This window comes from Montipora foliosa, chromosome 11, assembly GCF_036669935.1.
Source record: "Montipora foliosa isolate CH-2021 chromosome 11, ASM3666993v2, whole genome shotgun sequence".
NCBI lineage: Eukaryota > Metazoa > Cnidaria > Anthozoa > Scleractinia > Acroporidae > Montipora > Montipora foliosa.
The window spans coordinates 20,513,398-20,534,109 of record NC_090879.1 but is presented as its reverse complement, the minus strand read 5'-3'; the positions used below and the strand labels follow the sequence as shown (position 1 = coordinate 20,534,109).

The following is a 20,712-nucleotide window of genomic DNA, read 5'->3' as shown; positions in this document are numbered from 1 at the left end:
TTGGTCATCTCAGGGGTGTAGCGCATTATTATGGGATGTAAACATTGTAGAACATGACATCATTTATTTTCATTTCTTGTTTCTGTTGACGTCCACACCTTCCATCTAAAATTTGGAAGAGGTATTGCTAGAAGTTGTAGTATTTTCAATGTATTCATGCATTAGTCATATCAGAATTACCGCTTTTCGTAAAATATTTTTTTCGGGCAACGTTATGCTTCTTTATTTCAGTGAATGCTGCACGTATTCCGCCAGCTGAATTTTCACTGTGAGGTCCGTTTGAAGCTCCGTGAACCCAGATTTTTTCGAGCTGATTTTCTGCATCCAGAGGAAATCACATTTCGGAATTCTAGAAGCGTTTGTCAGCAGTCTTCATCTAATGGCCACGGTAAGGCGGAAAAAATACTTGGAGTAACACTAGCAATGAGAATCACTGTTACAAAGAAATGTTTCGATTTTCAGGATCTCGAGCAACCTTCCAGTATGGTATTTGTACAAGCCAGTGAGCTTTTTCCGAAGAAGACGCTAGCATCAGGTTTGTTTAATACTTGACTCATGCTGTGTAAGGTAGCTTTGGGAGGGTTACGAAAAAGTATTTTTTTCCAAGTCGCATATTTAATTTACACTGGCTATTTCTTGAGATCCATCGGATCCCATTTCCGCCCAGACTCGCAACGTTAACAGCACAGAAGTGGTGTTGATATTTGTTTGTCTTCTGCTACTTAAAGTTTACTGATTCGATCATTCGTTGATAATCCTTTATTATTGTTTGAAGTTTAATTATTGCTGCTTTTGCCTGTCGAAAAGGTGAAAATGTCATTTCACAGGTCTCCTTCAGAAAGTATACTACATCTTGCAATTCAACCTTTTGTGAAACTATTTGTCCCGGCAGTTCTTCTTCTTTTACGCCAAAGATCTCGCAGGATCCGTAGACGCACTCTGATTCTGGATTATTCTTAATTCTCTCATCTCAGCAAGTGTAATTGCTTGCGATGGCTTACTGCGTGTCCACTCACAGATGTCCTTTACCCAACTTCTCTGTGGCCTACCTCACCCTCTGTTTCCAGGGACTTGTCCATGCATGATGGTGTCAGCCAACCTGAGCTCACTCGCATGTTTCGTGACATGCCCGAAGGATTTCATTTTCTTTTCCTGCACAATTTGGATTAGGCATTTCTATACTCCAGCTAAGCCTTCCACCTGTTTTTTTGCTGACTCGTTTGTACGTCTGTCCCTCCATGAGATGCCAAGTAATCTCCTATAGCACTTAAATTCAAGTGCATTGATCTTCTTTAAAATCTCTTCCCTGTATGTCCAGGATTCGCATCCGTAAAGTAAAACAAATCAAAATAGATCGTAATAATCTCAGTTTCACCTTGAAGCTAATTTTTTGGCTTTTCCACAATTTATCCATTTTGATTAACAATGACATGTTCCTGGCAGTATGGACTCAAAAATAATTGTTCATCATTCTTCAAATAGTCAATCATCAAATACATATTTTGTTAATTTGTTAAATTGTTTTTGGAAAAAATATTACCAAAGCTCAACAGCAACAATAATATTGTTACTTCTGAAAAGTACTATTTTGGACTGCTTGAATAAGTTACAACTGGTGTCACGATTTACGTGGAACAAATAAGTTTCTTTTCTATTGTTTTAAAACCTCTTGTTAGTTATGTTGTGAAAAACCAAAAATCAAGTCAAAGGAACAGCCTTTATTAATGAGCCTTCTTACAACTTTCACCTACGACATAGTTAATGTAGTGGGTGAAACCAATCTATAATGAGGGGGACATTGGGATTTTCGGTTTTGCAGTTCTGGCTATTTTTTAGATCGGTTTTTTGGTTTTTGTGGAAAAAGACTTTGGCTTTTTGGTTTTGGTGTTCATTGCAGTTTGCGGATTTTTCGTTTTTTAGCATCTGGTTTTCTTAGAAAATACTAGCGGTTTTTGGGTTTTCCTATTTTGTCCTGTTTGGGTTCCGGCTTCTCTTCGATTTGAGTGGCAGGTGATCTCGGATAGCCGCAAAATGCCAAAGTTATTGAGAGGAATTCCTTAGGGCAATTGGCGCAATCTACCAAGCTTTCTCTGTCCATAACAAGGGCGCTTCATATGAAAAGAAGACAGCAGAAGAAGTGATCGGTTTGGTTCGCCATTACAAAACTGTACTTAAAGAGCATGCATATCAAATACGTGCGCCCTAAATGGTCCCCAAGGTCATGTCTCTGGAAAACAGTAAACTCTGTCCAGTTAATGGAATGAGGACTAGGAAGACTAGCAGACATTCTTGGAGAGTGTGACTACCAAGTGCCTGATCTTTTAAGCTGTAAGACATTAGGCATTGAAAATTCCCACACCACTGTTTATTCCAAGAAAGTGAACATGTCTAAGCTCGAATATGCCAGGTCATTTGGTGCAACAATGAAGGAGAACGTCAAACTTGTTACAAGCTGTTCGAAGTTCCTGGTACCCAAAGCCTGACACAATGGTGTCTCCTCATAACGTACTGTTGGTGATGCCTCTATCCATTGTCAACCTTCCTGCAAATGACTGTGACCGCTTATGCAACTGGGTCTCAGTATACATGTATGGTGCTGCAGTAAGACAAAGGACAGGGCGGCACGAAACTTCAATGGCTAAGCACGGAACATTGCCAGAGTATCTTTATCAACGCCATCTCGAAGTTTGTGATAACGTTAATCAGAACTTCGGAGTTGATGAAGATGAAGGACCCCATGAAGATCTCAACAAGCATGAAGTGAGTGAGGAAGCTAGTTACTCCGACTAAGGCCAGCAAGAATTTGATGAAATTAGTGACAAAGAAGTTGAAGTTAGTGCAGATGACAAAAATTCCCAGGGCCAGCAAGATAAATTAGGGACATTGACGAATTTCTTCTTTGGTGCAAGGTCACGATATGAAAGGGCAGTGAGGTTCAATAATTGACTGCTGTTCTAAATAAGTATCTATTTATTACCACAAGGAACAAATTGTACCGCTTAGCTTCCTCAGTACAATTGCATGTTTTAGACCAAGATTAAACATTCCAGTCGAATCTCCAAACTGTCAGGTCTTTAGTTCTCAATTTTCGATTGAAGTTTCCAGAGCTATAGCTTTTTTTTAGCTTTTTACATTTGCAAAATTGCAATTTTAGAGGGCACTTGTGTGCAAATTCTCCTACTAGTTAACTAGGCTCCGTTACCAGCTCCTTTTCGGAAAATGAGCTCACAACTGAGTTCAAGAACAAAAGAGCGGCAGAAATAAAGCCTATGATTTAAGCAGATACTAAAAGACACCAGGGCTTTAGACAAGTCCATGACATTCACAAATACTTTGATGAAATAAGTGATAGACTAAGTGTAGTTTGCTCTGTATGCCCCACTTGTCACCATTGTATTGGTTTTTGATGGTTTTGGCCGAATTTTTTTGCGGTTTTGGATGATTTTTTCTTTTGTTTTACGGTTCTAATATACCCCAATGCCCTCGTCTAAAAGGATAATTATTATTATTATTATTATTATCCTTTGAAGACCATTTTACTACTTCAAAGTGAAGACTTCCCTTCTAGCAGAGGTCTCATCTTTTGCCTTTGTTGGGCTGACGTGTACTGTCATGGGTCGAAACTCACTTTGATCCAATCACCATCCAGAACCTTGGACGGCCTTCTTCAAACCGTCTGCTCCATGATATGTTTGCTGACTCTGACTTGAGCCCTCTGTGTTCTGCACATTGATTTACAGTAATCCCACTGATGTTGAGTGTGTCCGCACAATAACATGGTGCCCTTGAAAGAAAACTTGACTTGTGCAGAGTTACAAGGTTTCATTTCTGTTGTTGTCAAGGATAAAGATGACAAAAAAATTCAAAAGCTAAGCGATCAGCACTTTAGTGCCCTGTTTCATTTTTTGAATGCCCAAGGCACAATCACGCCCTTGCTAACCGGGCATAGATTTAAAAAAACTCTGATCTACCAAGGTTGCTGTACTTGTGGCATGAATGGGGGAGATCAAATATCTTTCCTTCAAACCTTTTGTAGTCGTTGTTTCTTCGTTCAGCGCATTAATTTCAGACCGGATTCAGTCCTGTCAGAGGTGAAGCCCGAAAGCATTGAAGTTGGAGAAAGTTGTTTGACAAGTCCGATAGAATGAAGGAGCTTGAAGAAGCTGAAGTAGTGTTCAGTAGCCCAGAATGCTTGGAAAATATATCATTCAAGCTGTTCTTATCCAGGATGGATGATCGTCTTCTCGGTATCAATGTGGATTAATCACATTGTGTAGTTAGTTGGTAAGCGGGGACAGCTATTCTTAGAGTTATTTTCATAGAGTTATGTCGTAGAGTTAAAGTTAAGTTTCCAAAATCCTGAATTCACCATTTTGGACTGCCAAAATCCTGAATTCAAGATTTTGGACTTCCAAAATCCAGAATTCAAGATTTTGGATGGCCAAAATCCTGAATTCAAGATTTTGGACTGCCAAAATCCTGAATTCAAAATTTTGGAATTCAAGATTTTGGACTGCCAAAATCTTGAACTCAAGATTTTGGAAGTCCAAAATCTTGAATTCAGGATTTTGGAAGTCGTTAACTCTATTGATAGACTTAACCTCTTGGTAAGTCTTACCTGTTTGTCATTATTTGATACAATCTGAGCAACCCAGACTCTGGGTCACCTACTCCATTAACTCCCTGAACTATTTTATTTAGGTGTCCCAAACTTTTGCACAAGTGTTGTAGTTTAGTTATCTGTGATTGTGTTGTTTTTAGATCTTGTAATCATCTTGATATTTATTTTCTGTAAATAACATTATTTTGTATGAGTTAAATAAAACTTGAGCTGACTTGATTCCTCATGTGCAACCTACACACCTCTGCATCGGAAGATTAAGTACGGTACTGAATGTGGAGCTCTTTAAAGAAAAGTATAATATTTAATGTCATCAACTACGTGGAAACTACATGTATTAATCTCTATTTGCAGCATGTGAGCAGCTGCACCAATGAAATAACCTTGAATAGCACATTTTTAACGTACAAACAAATTAACCGAAACCCTAATAGCACCTTATTGGAGTCAAATCACTTTATTGATGTTAATGTTATTTAAATGGTTAAGAAACTCATTGCCAACAAGCAAGCTTAGCGAAGACACGAGTCTTGCAAGGCAGCCAGCTTAATGCTGCATGAAGTAGTGCAGCAGGAAGAAAAATTCTCGATTGTCATGTGAAAAGTATAACGTAAGGCTACGTAGTGTGATGTAAGGTTCCCTGGAGATTTTAGTAGGGACCTATGAAAGCGTGTGTTTTGATGTGTGATGTCATTAGACAAACTTGCATGACACGTGCGACTGCATGTATTAATGATCTTGTGTTCAGAGCTGAATGAAAACACATTTTTCCCATTTCCCTGAGCATTGTGTTGTGTACATGTACACTTGCTTTGAGTGTTCTTTAATATTTATTTTCAAACCATCGTGTTCCATATTGAGTGAAACGAGCTCAAAACTAAACCGGCGTATGTGTTCTTATCGGCCCCTGTTGTCAATTGTCAATATCAATCTGCAAAGTACACAATTAAACAATCAATTTGACTTATAATTCATGGCTGTATCTTGCAAAATAAAAATTCTACAAGTGAAACAACTTTCATGTGCGAGAGAGTTTGATTCCCTCTTACAGTACATGTTCCACACTGAAAAGTCGTAAAACGCTTAGGCGATTTTTTACATGGCACTGATTTTATTCAACTTAATTATTATACGTTGCATATTCCTGTTATAGTTATGGCCATTCAAAAATTACAGCAGTACTTAATTTCCATAATTATTGCAAAACACATTGACATCTACATTGTTGTTGGAGATAGAAAGTGTGCAATTTCTATTAATGTATTGTTAACTATACTGATAAGTTGAATTGCAGTACTTTGAATAAGCAAATTACAACTACTGAACACCTTGAGTAGTCTGTGTTTGCAATTTTCTGGCTATTTATAATTTTATTTATTTGTACTCAACTCTCCACAGTTTTCTGGTAAAAAACAATTTGAAATTTGACTAATTCGTGGTAGTCAAGAATTATTTGAAACAAAGCTTGTTGTCCATTTTTTGCGTCATTATTGAAAGAAATTAATGGTTCTTCAGTGAAGGGATTGATCAACATTGTTCTAGAGAAGAGTCCAGTCTAGGGTCAATAATCCGACAAAGAAGGCTTTCTGACCTGACAGATGAAATGTAAATATTCAGTTAAATATTACAACAAAATTAAAAAACGAAAGACAAAGTTTCGTGGCTAAAAACTGAGTTAAACAACATACTTTTAAAAAGTATGTTGTTTAACTCTGGAAGCGATCAATGATGTAACATTTTTCATTCATTGTAAACAAGAACTGATAATTTTATCTCTTCAATCTCCTCGATTTAAACTTTTTAGATTGATTTAAAGCATTCATTTATTCAGTTATTTATTTGCATTGTTAATTTTTTATACATTTATTTTACTTAGATTATTATAGTTATAAATTTTTTAATGGTATTTTAATTAGTTTTTATAAAGGAATTGTAAAGCGCTTTAGAATGCACATGTACATGTAAATAAGTGCTATATAAATTATTATTTATTTATTATGTTAACTTGTAATAATATTGTTGTTTCACAGTACCATAACATAAAATGTTTTGCTTAAAAAAAGAAACAAATTTTCTTTACTGTAGATGATGACTCAATCCAAGTACCATTTCCTGTACTGAATGGGGAGAGCATTGAATATCTTGGCCAAACATCTGATGCTATCCTTGCCCTTTCCAATTTTCGTCTTTTCATTCGCTTTAAGGACTCATTTGTGAATGTAAGTAGTCTTCACTGCTTCATTGCCATAGATGTCGCTAAGTCCTTTCTGTCACATGTTCACTTATAATGCCTAATGTGTGACCTTTCATGTGAAAACGTACACCAAATGCCAAAGTGTCGAGAGTGTTGAAAGCATTGGCTATCAACTTGAACCGTTGATACAGTGACTTTGCTACCATTTGAAAGTGTTGGAAAAAAGCGTTGTGAAATTCTTCACAAGCCGTTGGGAGAAAATTGCAAACCATTGGGATTTTTTGTGCACCCGTTGGACGTGTTGAGAAAGGCATAATTTGAAGATGTTAGAAAATCTGTTGGCTACCCGTTGATTTTTACCTACGTAACACAAAACTGTTAGTGTACATTTTCGCGTGAAAGGTCTCATGTTGTCTCTAATTAGCCACGTAGCTGCTCTTTCAAGGTCTGTCATTATCAGCTTTATGTTCTGAAAGGGAAAAAATAAAACAAAGCAGACCATTGGTGGGATGTCACAGTGGAAAGAGCACTCCATTTTAGGGTGGAGGGAGTTCATTCCCTTGGTTAGCCAACACTTGGAGTTGGAGAAGATGCTGCCTATGCTCAAAATTTGTGATAGAATCTCTTCAAATAATAACTACAGCATCAGTGCGATGCAGTGTACCCACTGAGCATAACTTGAGCATGGATTAATATTGTAGGAGTTTATTTTAAAAATTTAGTACCCTTGCTGCCAGAGCTTTTTCTCTCTCAGAGCGACTTGCTATTCCATTGCTCTAAGGGAGAAAAAACCTCTGGCATCCAGGGTAAAAAATTAGATGAGAAAATATAATTTTTGACTTCCATGCACACAAAAGCTAATTCACATTTTGGAAGGGTAAAGGCCATTTTTGATCAGGAATTGCTTGCTGAAGTAAAACCTGTAGTGTTCCTTCATTCTTACACATGCATGCAATTTTACTTTGATGGTTAGAGCTAATCAGACTTTCCTGTAATGATACTTCTGTGTTTTTCAGGTTCCTCTGCGTTTGATAGAGTTCATAGGGATGAAAGATCCCTCTCTGATGGAAGTCAACTGTAAAGATGCAAGATCCTTTAAGTATGTACTCATTTTAGTGAAATGATCAGTGAGCAAAACATTCACAGTACTGCAGTTTACAATACAATACAAGGCCAACGAAACACAATCAATGAAATGACAGAACACAACAACAAACTGTTAAGAATTTACAAGTGCATCTGAGATGTTGAACCTGGGACTACCAGGAACAAATTCAATGAGTGTTCAGAACGAGTCTTGAACGCAGGAACTCCGGATCTCAAGGCAAGCGTCCTAACCACTGGGCTGCACTGCCTCCTCACTGTAGCCACTGGGCCTCACTTTAGCTCAGCTGTGGACTAAGAGTTAAAACATTGTCATGCCAAACTTCATGTACATGTGTAGAGGCAAGTACTTTGAAATAGTTTAACACACAATTTAATGCACTTGAAACACTAGATTGGTTGAAATGTCTAGTGTACATGAAGAAGTTCAACATAATAACACTGAAATGTGAAAGCATATTAAATATACACAAGTGGTAAAACTTTCATTCAACATTTTTTTTGTGGTTCTGGATTGGAAAATCAAGTTTCATGTATTGTTGCCATATATTGCTGGCCATCCCAAAATGTGAGAATGACTTATTTCTGAATCACATTCTCTTAGTAGCAAAACAATACATATAATTTATTGTTCCAGATGCAATAAGGCCGTCTGTCCCCTCCGTTAGAGTTTTTTCTGCACAAATTAGAATGATTCATCAACTTGAGGCAATGATTGCCAAATCAAACAATAATTTATCTGCCCGTAATATCAAATGGGGCAAGTACTCTAAATACGCATAGTTATCGATCTTGCATTGACACTGTATTGCAGCTGCATTTAATTATCTTGTTATATTCTTTTGTTGCATGTGTGTATGTGTGTGTTGAGTGTGTGTGGATGTGAGTATGTGTACATTTGTTCCAACTTATTTATCATCATCATTCATCATCATCATCAATCCAATTTTGATCCTGGTTTATCCCTGTAGACAGTGGTGGCTGGATTTACCCCACTTTGGCAGCAATCTCTCTAAATCCCACTCTCAATCACGCTCGATTTATTGCATCCTTTTTCTCCAATCCAACACTCTTGCTTTCCTTCTCCACTTGCATCTTCCACGTCCTTGCTTCCTCTTGCCCTTCACTTCAAACTCCAGCGCTTTTCTCAGAAAATGCCCATCATCCCTACTCAACACATGCCTGCACCATCTCTCCATTCGCCTTTGCCATCTGAACCACTGATTTATGTGAATGAAAATGATGTAACTATCTACGGTATTGAAAAAGCCATGAAATACAAAAAAAGGTATTGGCATTGCTAGTTTTTCACAAGTAACAAATACATTCCCAAGTGGAGCTTGGCTGCTTGAAATATCCAGGAGTTTGCAATATTTGCAGTCACAGCTCCTGTTGGTGGCATGAGTTAATTAATGCTAATGAGTTATAATGAAGTCCAAAAAGCAAACCTTTTCATGAACTGCTAAAAACTCTGGGGAGCAGCACTCACCTCATACCAATGTGGCCCGGGTTTGATTCCCAGAACTGACATTGTATGGGTTGAGTTTGTTTATTCTGTACTCTGCTCTGAAAGGTTTTTTTCTGGGTACTCCAGTGTTCCCCTCTCCTAAAAAACCAATATGATTTGATATTATGTGTTAATTTGATTTCATTTGTGCATGACCCTGAAGCTATTCAGCTTCAAACATTATCGTGTGAAAATAAAGTTCCTAAAGTTCCTATTCCTCTATGAACAATGATACAACACAATTCAACACACCATGCACATGGTTTGACCATTTCAATCTTTGTTTGTGTCACTTTTTTCAGAATTTTGTTTGACACCAATGAACAATCTCTGAATTGGTTTGAGAAGCTAAACCAGTGCATCTCCCCAGTGTCTCGCCTGGAAGATCTTTTTGCCTTTCCTTTTTATGCATGGTGCATGGATGATAAGCAGTGTTTTCAAAATTCTGGGGAAGATGCAGAATCTCTAGATTTTTGTCAAAGGGGTAGGTAAAATATTCATTGATTGTATCAGGTGTGTTAGGAAATGTGAGACGTGGGTGCATTTTTGCCAAAAAGGAAAATACGGGGCCTGAGTACAAATGAATTCATGTTGTTTGAAATAACCCTGCATTAAAGGAGACCATTGTTGAGCTCAGTATGGGTGTCTTTGACAAGGACAGGAGGATCTCTTGTAATCCTTCAACTTTCCAAATCCCAAATTAATTGAAGTGGTCTCTGTCTTTATGTTTGATGCAACACTACTTCAACTTGTTGGCTGTCAGTATGCACTGTTGAAAATTAAGGGGTACCCAAATCAAGAAGGTAAAGTGTAATAATATTAAAACCCAGGATTCCTGGATTACCCCAGTTACTTGGCCATATTGCCTCCATGATGAGAGAGAGAGAGTTGTTTATAAGTGGATCATGCAGTGATGTATCCAGGGTTTGTCATTGCGTCCTGGGACGCACTAGCTCGTTTTCCTTTTGGACGCATAGAATGTGGAACAAAGGGTCCAATTGGACGCAGAAAAAAAATCAAATATTTATGCAAATTACGAACGCCAGGAAAAACATGCGACTGCGTATTTCACAAGGAAATTGAACATTCCCATTTCTCACAACGGAGAAATGTTAGAGTTCCTTACATTTCAAGGTAAGCCATTATTTTCGGATTTTTGTAGTCGAATGATTTCGTTTTGTCAACCATTATGTCCAGCTTGAGGAGTGAGGAGTTAAGTTTTGAATTCCCACGTGTTGTGTGACATGATCTGAGCTGTTTTTTGGGCGAGACAATCGGTGACACTTTCGATCTGCTGCCTGTGCATGATAATAAAACATTTCAGTCGAAGTTCAGTTTGTTGCATGCTTTCCAAGCGAATTTCAAGCATTAGCTTGCTTATCGTGAGCGAAATGACAGAGAATCTAATGACGAAGTATGTTAAATTTTTGTTCTTTGCGACCCTGTTGATATTAATTCCGGGCGCGCACATGTCATCGTCTCGGTTCTTGTTTTGCACGTAAATTGTCTGTTTTGCAAATTATGCAACTTTTTCGGAGTTAGTGTTAAAATTAACGTGCTGAACATGAAACTTGAATGTATTCAATCGCTTGATTATTAACATTGGCCATGACAAAGTCACGGCCGCATGGGCCGACAGTGAAATGTATCGATCGCTTATATTTGTTTACTCTTTTGTTCCTAAATTACACCTCAAGTGTTGCTAAAATAAATGATGCTCTTTTACGGAAAATTGAGATTCAGTTCTGTTTTTTTTTTTGCTCTGGAGATCTAGATCATTTATCGACTGGAGCCAACAGTTCGTACAGCATACTGATTCCTCGAGACGTTTTCAGATGTGATTGATGGAGCTTTGACAGCCCATACATTTTGATTGATGAATGAACAGCATAACAGTTTCAAAGAAATTGATCATTTTAAGTACATATTCGTGGGGAGGGATAAGACTTTATTCTTGTGCAATTTAGAAATCTGAAAGAGTACTGCGGCAGAGATTAAGAGGCAATAGATCGAATATTAATTCTTGAATATTAATTAGCTGGACCCCCAAAATTTTGCAATGGAACCCCAAATTTTTCAAAAAGGGGCCCAGAGGACCCCCAAATTTGAAAACCTAAATACATCTCTGTGGATGGCAGGATTTTAAGTTTTTCCCAATGGTTTTGGTTTTTCAGGCGGAGGACAGTATTCCTTTATGTCTGAGGTCAGGCGTATGGGTTTTGATAATCTCCAAAATGCTTGGCGGATCACAGATATCAACACCAATTTTGAGTATGTATAATGACCTTTTAAAGAGCTCTATAAAGCACCAACTTCCTGTTTAGTTTTGAAAGTAGTGAAATGAAACATTTCCATGCATAAATTATACTAATTTACAGTAATTTAAATTAGAAGTCTCATTTTTGTCTCCCAAGGTTATGTTCCACGTATCCTAAACTTCACATTGTTCCAGCCAAGATCTCAGATGATAATGTGAAGGCAGTGGTTAAGTTCAGAACCTCTGGACGATTTCCATCAGTAGTGTGGAGGTATAACTTGTGAAATTTTAAGTTTGAGCTTCTTTGGGGATGCAGTTGAATTTTTTAATTGACCAAGTTATACTTGTAAGATGATATTATTCATTCTCTAATATGAAAGTCCTTATCCCTGATTAAATGTACAAATCAGGAAGAATTAGGGTCTTGATCATTATAAGCACAGTGTTGCTGTTTAAACATTTTTGTTACATATTCAAGGAACCTATACAAAATCAGGGGTTTAGGACAGGGGTTTCAAAAACTTTTGAAGTATATGCCTGTGCTAATCAGTATATGCAGTGGTCACTCTTGTCTTTTACAAGTGTTTGAGTGAAATCAAGGCAGAGTAGCTGGCGGTGAGAGGCAAATTTCTGACAACATAGACAGTGGTATACGCCACCTGTTAGGATTAAAATAATAATGTGGGACTTTGTTAATAGAGTTTTTGTGTCATAGGCACATGACTAATGGGGCAGTGATAGCTCGTTGTAGTCAGCCCGAGGTAGGCTTGCTTGGATGGCGAAGTCCTGAAGATGAAGCACTTCTTCATGCTATAGGAACAGCCTGTGCAGTCGATTCAGTTTCTGCTTTTAAGAACCGATTTCTGAGAGAGATGGACCATAAGTCAAACAGAAATAGTCATACAGATGCCATGCCCAGTGGTGATATAGCTCATTCTGAAACCTATGGTGACAATAAGACTGACTCTGTGTCTGAGAGTGGTATTGTAGAACAACGCAAAGTTTTGATAGTGGATGCTAGGGCTTATTCAGCTGCTGTGATGAACAGAGCAAAAGGAGGAGGCTGTGAATGTGAAGGTAACTTCCCATTTTATTGGTGAACTTGGTTAAGGCCTTAGGCACTTTTGAAGGTCTGTGAGCCTTAGATAGCACTTTAAATGTAAACATCGAAATTTCAATACAGTCGAACCTCCCGTAAGCGGACACCGTCTGGACCAAGGGTGAGTGTCCGCTTACGGGAAGTGTCCGCTTATGGGAGGTTGAAAAAAAAAGTGCAACAGAGGGCATATAATACACCACAACAAGTCTTTTAAAGATCTTAATTAAGAGACAAGTTAACATGGAGGTCAAAATATTTTATTCGCCACTTAGGTTTTTTTGTAACCTTTTTTTGTAGGAGGGCGCTGCAAATATTGGAACCCACCAAAAATGCAAGGGACCCCAATTTGGCAAGACATGTGGGTCCCAGGACCCGAAATGAAAAATTCATGCACCATCCCTGTGTTACTATTGATCTCAGACGTCAACGGTGCGTGAAGCGGAGTAAAAAAAAGTCATTTGAAAGGACGTCTGAGATCAATAGTATTAATATGATTGCACCAATTTTTGATACCTTAGCTTTGTAATCTTAACCTTCCTAGAAAAGTTGATGAAATGAGTCAACCCTAACCTTGAAAATGAGACTTCAACCATGTTTGTGTTAACTGAAAGAAGACTTGTTGAAATATATTTGTGTCTTAAATCATGACTGGATCAGGCTATTATTGTGTATGTAATCATGGTTTGTTTTGGCTCCATAGAGTATTATCCAGGGTGTGAGGTGTTGTTCATGAACGTGGCAAACATTCATACCATAAGAAAGAGTTTTCAGTGTCTTAGAATGCTGTGCTCTGGTCCAAGAGATGCTCCCAAGTAAGTGTTTGCTCTGATTTAAATCAATATCTGCACAAACTGCTTTGAACTCTTACATCTACTGCTTGATGACGGGTTGAAATTATCTGAAATGGTACATGTAGCTGTAGATCTACCGGTACCTGCCTGTTAAAGATCATTTCTATTATCTGCAGTCACTCTAAATGGGGAGATGAACTTGCAACACTCCAAATTGAATGCTTCATTTCAATGCCACTAAAGAACAACTTGGCAACAACATCTTCTTTGGATCAATTTTCTTTCAAAGCATTCCTTCATCTTTATTTTTCAGTGTTAATAATGTCATTTGGTGTTCAGTGATTTGCATAAAAAAAGAATAATTTACACATTTATGACTTGAGATCTCCTTGTTTTGTTTGTTTGTTTGTTTTCCATTTCCATCATCACCTTGCTGTTTCAAATGTCTCAAAATTATTGTGTCACAGAAGGTAAAACCCTTGTCTGGGTTGTTTCAATTCATTTCAGTTGGTGGTCAAATTTGGAAAAAACAAATTGGCTTCATCATATTTCATTGTTGCTGAAAGCAAGTAACATTGTGGTGAATGCCATTCATGAGGAGCAGAGACCTGTAGTGGTTCATTGCAGTGATGGCTGGGACAGAACAACTCAGATCGTTGCTTTGGCAGAGCTGATGCTTGATCCCTATTACAGAACTATTGAGGTATTTACACTTACTAACTGGTCACTCTTCACATTTCAAAGGTAGATCCACTTTGCTCTTGACAATCTCTCTAACTTTGTGAGTTCTGTGCAAGTTCCCTCTTTTTGGAGATGGTCAATTTTAATTTAATACTGAAGCAAATAGGACTAGTTGCACATATCCCCAAACCTAATCATATTTTATGTTGGCAGACCTCACCTGTAGGCAAAAGAAGAGTAACACCATTTTCAAAATTATGACACAGGATAGCATAATTATTTGTCACTTCTGCATTATTGATTCCTCAAGGGATTCCAAGTATTGGTGAGTCGAGAGTGGTTGGAGTTTGGTCACCGCTTTGCAGACAGATGTGGACATGGAAAAAATCCTGATGAGAACCAAAGGTGCCCTGTGTTTCTGCAGTGGCTGGATTGTGTTCACCAGCTCACCAGACAGTTTCCCTGTTCCTTTGAGTTCAATGAAACCTATCTGGTGAGACAGTGATTTTCTGCATAGACTTTAAAAAAATCTGGCATCTCAGGATTTGATTGTGCAATCGCAGGTTTTGCTACAAGTGACAAGCCGGAAGTTGATCCTGATTCGGGGCCAAACTTTCCCTAGAGATGCCCCCCGATAGCACTCTGTGTCATTGCCTTGTGCAAAACAGCTGTTATGTAGTCTATTCCATAAACAAAAATTTTTCCTTTGTCCCCAAACCCTGACAATCAAATACCGGTAAATGCTTGTGTGTGGGACAACACTTACTGTCTGCCCCAGGTGCATAGTGGGTATTTATTAATGATAAGTTATTTGTTGTATTCTTCGTCACATCCATCGCGTGTCAAGAACTCCATTCCTTATTCTCAATTTCTTAGACTTCGACGTCTATGTAGTGATGACTCCGATTTTTCCAGCAAATCAGAGATGTGCCAGTTCTTCGAAAAACGTGGCTATCCTGTCTCTGTGGTCGAAGCAGGCCATCATCGCGCCCAACAATTTCATCGACAGTCAGCACTACAAATGTCACAAAAAGATAAGAATGACAGAATTCCATTCACCCTCACTTTCCATCCTCATAATCACGTAGTCAAAAGTATCGTTCTTAATAATTTTAAATTACTCCAAAATGATCCTGAGACTGGTAGAATCTTTTCGCAACCTCCACTTATTTCATTCAAATGCGACAAAAACGTAGGCAACTTTTTACTTAGAAGCGCGCTCAAAACTAACGAGCAACCCAGCACTTTCAAATGTGCGCGCTCACGATGTAAAACTTGTCTTTTCATTCTTAACACTAGCAAGATATCGGGACCTAAGTGATCTGTTAAGATCACCGATCGTTTCACATGTACCTCCGCAAATGTCATTTATTGCATAATCTGTACGTTACGCAATAAATTATACATTGGCGAGACAGGTAGACGACTAGGCGACCGATTCCGCGAACACCTTCGCGATGTTGAGAAGAATGACAAGGATGTATCTAAGCCAGTCGCTCGTCATTTTAATCTGCCTAACCACTCCAAAAAATACATGGCTATCTGCGGCCTTTCCCTACATCAAGGCGCGACGGAAAGCCGCAAGAATCTGGAACAAAAATTCATCTTCCAAATCGGCACCCTTAATCCTCACGGTATTAACGAACGCTTTTCATTTAACTAATATATTCCTATTCTTCACGTTGCCATGTTACCACCAATAGCATAGCTCCTACTCTACCATAAAAACTATACGTAACCCACAATTCCTCGATTCGCTCTGACGAAGGGCTAACACTCGAAACGTCAGCTTTTAGAATCTCGGTACGGTGGCCAATTTACATTATCAACTCCGTTGATAAAACCAAATTTTTGTATACTACTTCCCCACCGACGCAGCACCTCCCCCTTTATTCAATATTATTGTTGGTTGACCCATTGTTTCCTGAACCGTCCCTCCATTGACTAGTAAAATTGTCTGAGCTAAACATTCAGTGTATTTTTATTGCCTCCATTTTCTAGGTGAAGTTGGCCCAACACACATATTCTTGTCTTTTTGGAACCTTTCTCTGCAACAGTGAAAACGAACAGCTTAAGGGACATATCCCGAAACGTACATTTTCAGTCTGGTCATTGTTCAAGATGAAAAAAAGAGAATATCGAAATTTCCTGTACTCATCTTCGTCTGAACAGGTAGCTTTAAAAGTAACTACAATCTCGGTCATAAATTTTAGGACACTTGATGCCACATATCAGTTCACCCCTTCCCCCCTCTTCAAAGTTGTAGAAAAAAAAATATTGACATTTTCCATGAATGCCCAAAGTGATCGCGCGATCAACATTGGTACGGGGTAGGTGGGTTGTATTATGGGTTGTTGTCACCATCTTTTTGGCTGGGTTTGTAGCCTTTGTGGATTAACGCGTCTCCCCTTCTATATTCTTTTCGACTGCAGTTGTAATAGGTTATGGTCAGATTTTGTGTTGGTTCGACGTATCGTTTCATGTTTAACTTGAAAGTGGCCAAGCTGAGTGAAATGAAATGATTATTGCCATAACCCTGAAGGACGGGAATCGTCAGTTTTCAGGGAGATTGTTATAACGTTCTCAAGACTACTATGAGGCACGGTCTTTTTTCCTAAATCTACCTTTTAGAATAGTTCCCTTTCCTTTCATCCTCTAGAATTTTAGATCATCATCTTGTGTGTATATTGGTTGAATTTTCCATTGACATTGTTGTTTTCAAGGTTTTTCAAGCTTCTTGTCAGCCTCGGTGCCTTCAGTTATGGTCTGCAGTTTATTTAGCACATCCTACTCCTTATTCAGAAGCACTACTATTAGAGAACGGAGATACAAGTGATTACGGTGACTCAGTGAGCAGTGCTTGTATTACTCCTGTGTCCCCCATATTCCCAAACGATGGTATCGATCATGAGGAAGTCACTCGATCTTCTCACGTTGTTACGTCAAAGTCCGATGGCAATCTGGCGTGCAAAATTTGTTTGAAAAATCGGAATGAACTCGACGAAAAAAGCAAACAATTTATTAGTTTTGATAGCAATTTGAAGTCGCGTAGCTGTCCTGAGTGCAGAACTGATTTTTATGAAAACGGTGTACAGTGTAACGTGGTCGAAGCTGTCGCTTCTGAATCTAGAAGTTTGTATCTAAGCGCGCAGTCAGACTCTAATGCGGTAAGCATTGTATCGTGTGATGACAGCATCAGTGAAGTGGAGAGCATGTCAAGTAGTACTGCGACAATTATTCTTGATCCAAGTGAAGGAGACTTAACTGTTGAAAGTAGACATTCATCTTCTGAGAAAATCTCGATTGGACATCTAATTAAGGAGACCAACGAAACAAAATGCCTAGAAGAAGATTCATCTGCACATAAAGAACAAAGATTCGAGGAGGGAAGTAATGAACAAAGTGTGACTGTAGATGGTTCAGCATTTTGTAGAGCTATGATTTGTGATGAAGAAAAAACGGAGTGCGTGGAAAGTATCTCTCAAGAACTATTCACTAATTCAGGTAGTGCTTCAACGTTTACTGGGCCTGTGCAAGGAACATCATCCAGCACTACAACTTTAAGAGCCAGCTCATCAGAACTGTTCACTAAATACCTTGATGTGGACGGGTTGACATATATATCTGATCCAGTACAGGAACGGTTACGACAAATTGAAATGGACCATCAAGCCAATTTGGAGTTACTTCAAAGACAGGTTATAGATGCACAGAGGAGGCGGATACCATCGGAGGACAGAGGGGCCACTGTAAAGACAAGTGATCTTGCCGATGAAGTGGTAAGGAAAGACGAGTTGTTTTGTGCATCAGCAAGCCTGTGTGTAAGTTGCTTGAGTAAATACGGAGCACGCTCCTGATGGTTCTTCAGACTACTTGCTTGTTTTTCATTTTACCGTTTCGCTTATTTACATATTTTTTGTACTGGGAACAATTAATAGAACTTTTAGAAGCCAAAAAGTTTATTCTACGTCAGTTCTAAGGATATTATGTACAGAAATTATAACTAGAACGTTCTAGTTATATTTTCTGTACTTCAAGAGAACTTCTGTTTTCTTCTCCCTCATTCGGTTGGATTTTGAACCACCTCCTCCTTGGAGGGAGGAGTGAATTTGACACATCCTGGTAACCCAGTTGTCATATGCACTAAATTTTTCAATTTCCTTCTTATTCTTAGTGCTCATTGCCGGAGTCCAGTGTCAGTGGGGAACAGCCCCCTCCGTCTCTTAGTAGTGCTGATGAGGGAAGCTGGATTCAGGTTGAAGAAAATGAGGTCAAACCAACATTATGGGTTCCAGATCATGCTGCAACCAACTGTGCTAAGTGTGACACACAATTCTGGATCGCCAACAGAAAACATCACTGCAGGTATTGTCAGGTCAAGGCTTTGCGGTGGTCTCGCAAGAGTGGCAATTTGTAAACATAATTGCATCAACTGAACAAAAGAGAAATATTGGCCTTTTAGCCGGAATCAAGTTTGCAGACATCAACACAAGATCAGCTGCAGACTTGCTTGGCAATTAACTTCGCAACTGTAAAGATAAGATTACGCTTTGGGGATCTCATGCAGTAAATATCTGTCCCTTAGCAATGCCAAAACAATGCTTTTGTGGTATCAAGCAAGTTCTCTACGGAGCTCGTAATCTTGAGCATGATAAACTAAACGATCCACAACGTTGCACCACGTCTGATTGTCGCAACCCATGGCAACGACCATATTACTCTCGTTGGCTTCATGTTTGATCTTGCATCGCTTTCGTTTTCCCATTTTTTAACAGACAATCGCTTACCTCCCTAGCTTTGTTCCTTAATTGTTTCAAACCAGTTCTCTTCGTTTCCTTGTAAAACAGCTACCCATGATCAAGGGACCTCCTTGTACGCCCCCGAAACTTTCAAGTTCTCTGCCTCACTCTAAAACAATTGGAAGCTATAACTATTTTTACAAAGAAACAGAAGACATTCGTTTTTTGAGACCATTTTAACCGTACGTTATATCTTTATTAGATTCATAGTTTTATGTACAGACCTATCTCAAGTTTGTGTTATAATTTTACTGTAAGCGCGTTAAACCGCGCTATCAGGTACTTTCGTATCGTTGTTTTTGTCACCATACTTCTCACGGATTGTTACAAAAAACGGGTTCATTCTCTTGTAAGAGCTCTCCCTCGGTTGGTCTTTGCTTTGTTGTTGTTGTTGTTGTTTTTGTTTTTGTGTTTTTTTCTCTTTTTGCGACCATGCAAGAGGCATTGAACTTGTTATTTCTTTGGTTACGTTTAGGAATTGCGGCCTTGTTTTCTGCGGAACCTGTTCGGAGAAGAGGTTACCTTTGCCAGAGGAACAACTTTATGATCCAGTCAGGGTTTGCTTCGCCTGCTTCGAGAAGTTGGTTACCCTCCAAGAACGTGAGAATGCGAGAATAGAAACTGCAGGCACGGCGTTGAATTAACAGCTTTATCACAGATTTAGAAGCAGTTTTCAATCCCGATCATATGACTTGCGCGCTCTGGAGTCTTAATTAAGTATTCTAAAATATTTAGAGATCAAAATCTTATCATGGAAGGGGGAACCCCTTTGTTCCTCCAGAGGAGTGGCGATTTTGTCAGTTTTCAAAATTCCCTACATTCAGTGTTGCCACAGTGAAACGGCCTTCTTTACACTTGGTAGGCTATTTTTTTCTGTAAATTGGATTCTTTCTTAATTACGTTCCGCAAAGATCGTGAAAAAACTTTGCTCGATATTTGTTTAGCATTTTCCTTCAGTGTCGTTCAATTATCTAAGTGTAACGAATCTCAATTTTCAGTAGGCTTCATTTGATCGCTACTGTGTGCTCCACTGACGAGGATAAAAATATTTAGTTAACGAGTATTTGTTACAATTTTTTTCTAATAAATAATAGTGTCTTGTCAAAATTGTGTACATGACAGAATATATTTCATATCTTTGAATATTACAGTTTTTCTCTAGTTAGTATTTTTGCCTTCGTGTAAATCTGTTTTGATTTGCAATGATTGCGTTTCTTCATAAATGAATTTAGTTGTTTCTTCGTAAAACATTGAAAGGTCAATTTTTTGCGTTTTCTTTTTAGTAAAAAAATTGTATTTAATATAAAAATTGTGGAAAAAGAGTGATTTGACTTAATCCCGAAACTATAATGGTACTGCCCTCATTACTTAATGTTTTTCGTATTTGTAAGTTGTATCAGTGAATTATTGGTCTTTTTAACCAGTATTGTGACCATTTGGGGCGAAGCAAGTGATGAATTGGTGGCTGTGTTTCCCCCACCAGACCACTCATCACAGCCGTAAGTGCGTTTTCCTCTGAGAATCTGAAAGTTGCTGAGTTCGTGTAAGTGGGTCCCGTTACTTGTTGGCCAGTTTATACCGCTTGTAAAACAAAAAGACCCTTTTTTGTTTTAGAAGAAATAAAAGTTGCGATAAAGGTGTGTCACTTGCGTAGTAGTA

General features: G+C 38.5%; 1 protein-coding gene across 1 annotated transcript; it reads left to right on the top strand.

Moving 5' to 3' along the window:
- The first annotated feature begins 58 nt into the window (after nt 1-58).
- Nucleotides 59-20,693, top strand: LOC137975971 (myotubularin-related protein 3-like). Its single transcript, XM_068823194.1, has 16 exons — nt 59-121; nt 232-388; nt 463-535; nt 6,707-6,840; nt 7,832-7,914; nt 9,729-9,910; nt 11,601-11,697; nt 11,841-11,954; nt 12,399-12,760; nt 13,483-13,594; nt 14,081-14,276; nt 14,565-14,747; nt 16,256-16,426; nt 16,978-18,033; nt 18,429-18,619; nt 19,529-20,693. Exons 2-16 carry the CDS (start codon nt 380-382, stop codon nt 19,695-19,697), a joined length of 3,132 nt encoding a protein of 1,043 aa, XP_068679295.1. The 5' UTR covers nt 59-121; nt 232-379; the 3' UTR covers nt 19,698-20,693.
- Nucleotides 20,694-20,712: the final 19 nt, after the last annotated feature.

Excerpts from the sequence above, each read along its gene's own strand:
- LOC137975971 (XM_068823194.1), top strand. Across the intron at positions 6,841-7,831 it reads TTAAGGACTCATTTGTGAAT|GTTCCTCTGCGTTTGATAGA; the intron begins GTAAGTAGTCTT and ends TGTGTTTTTCAG. Across the intron at positions 11,698-11,840 it reads GATATCAACACCAATTTTGA|GTTATGTTCCACGTATCCTA; the intron begins GTATGTATAATG and ends TTGTCTCCCAAG.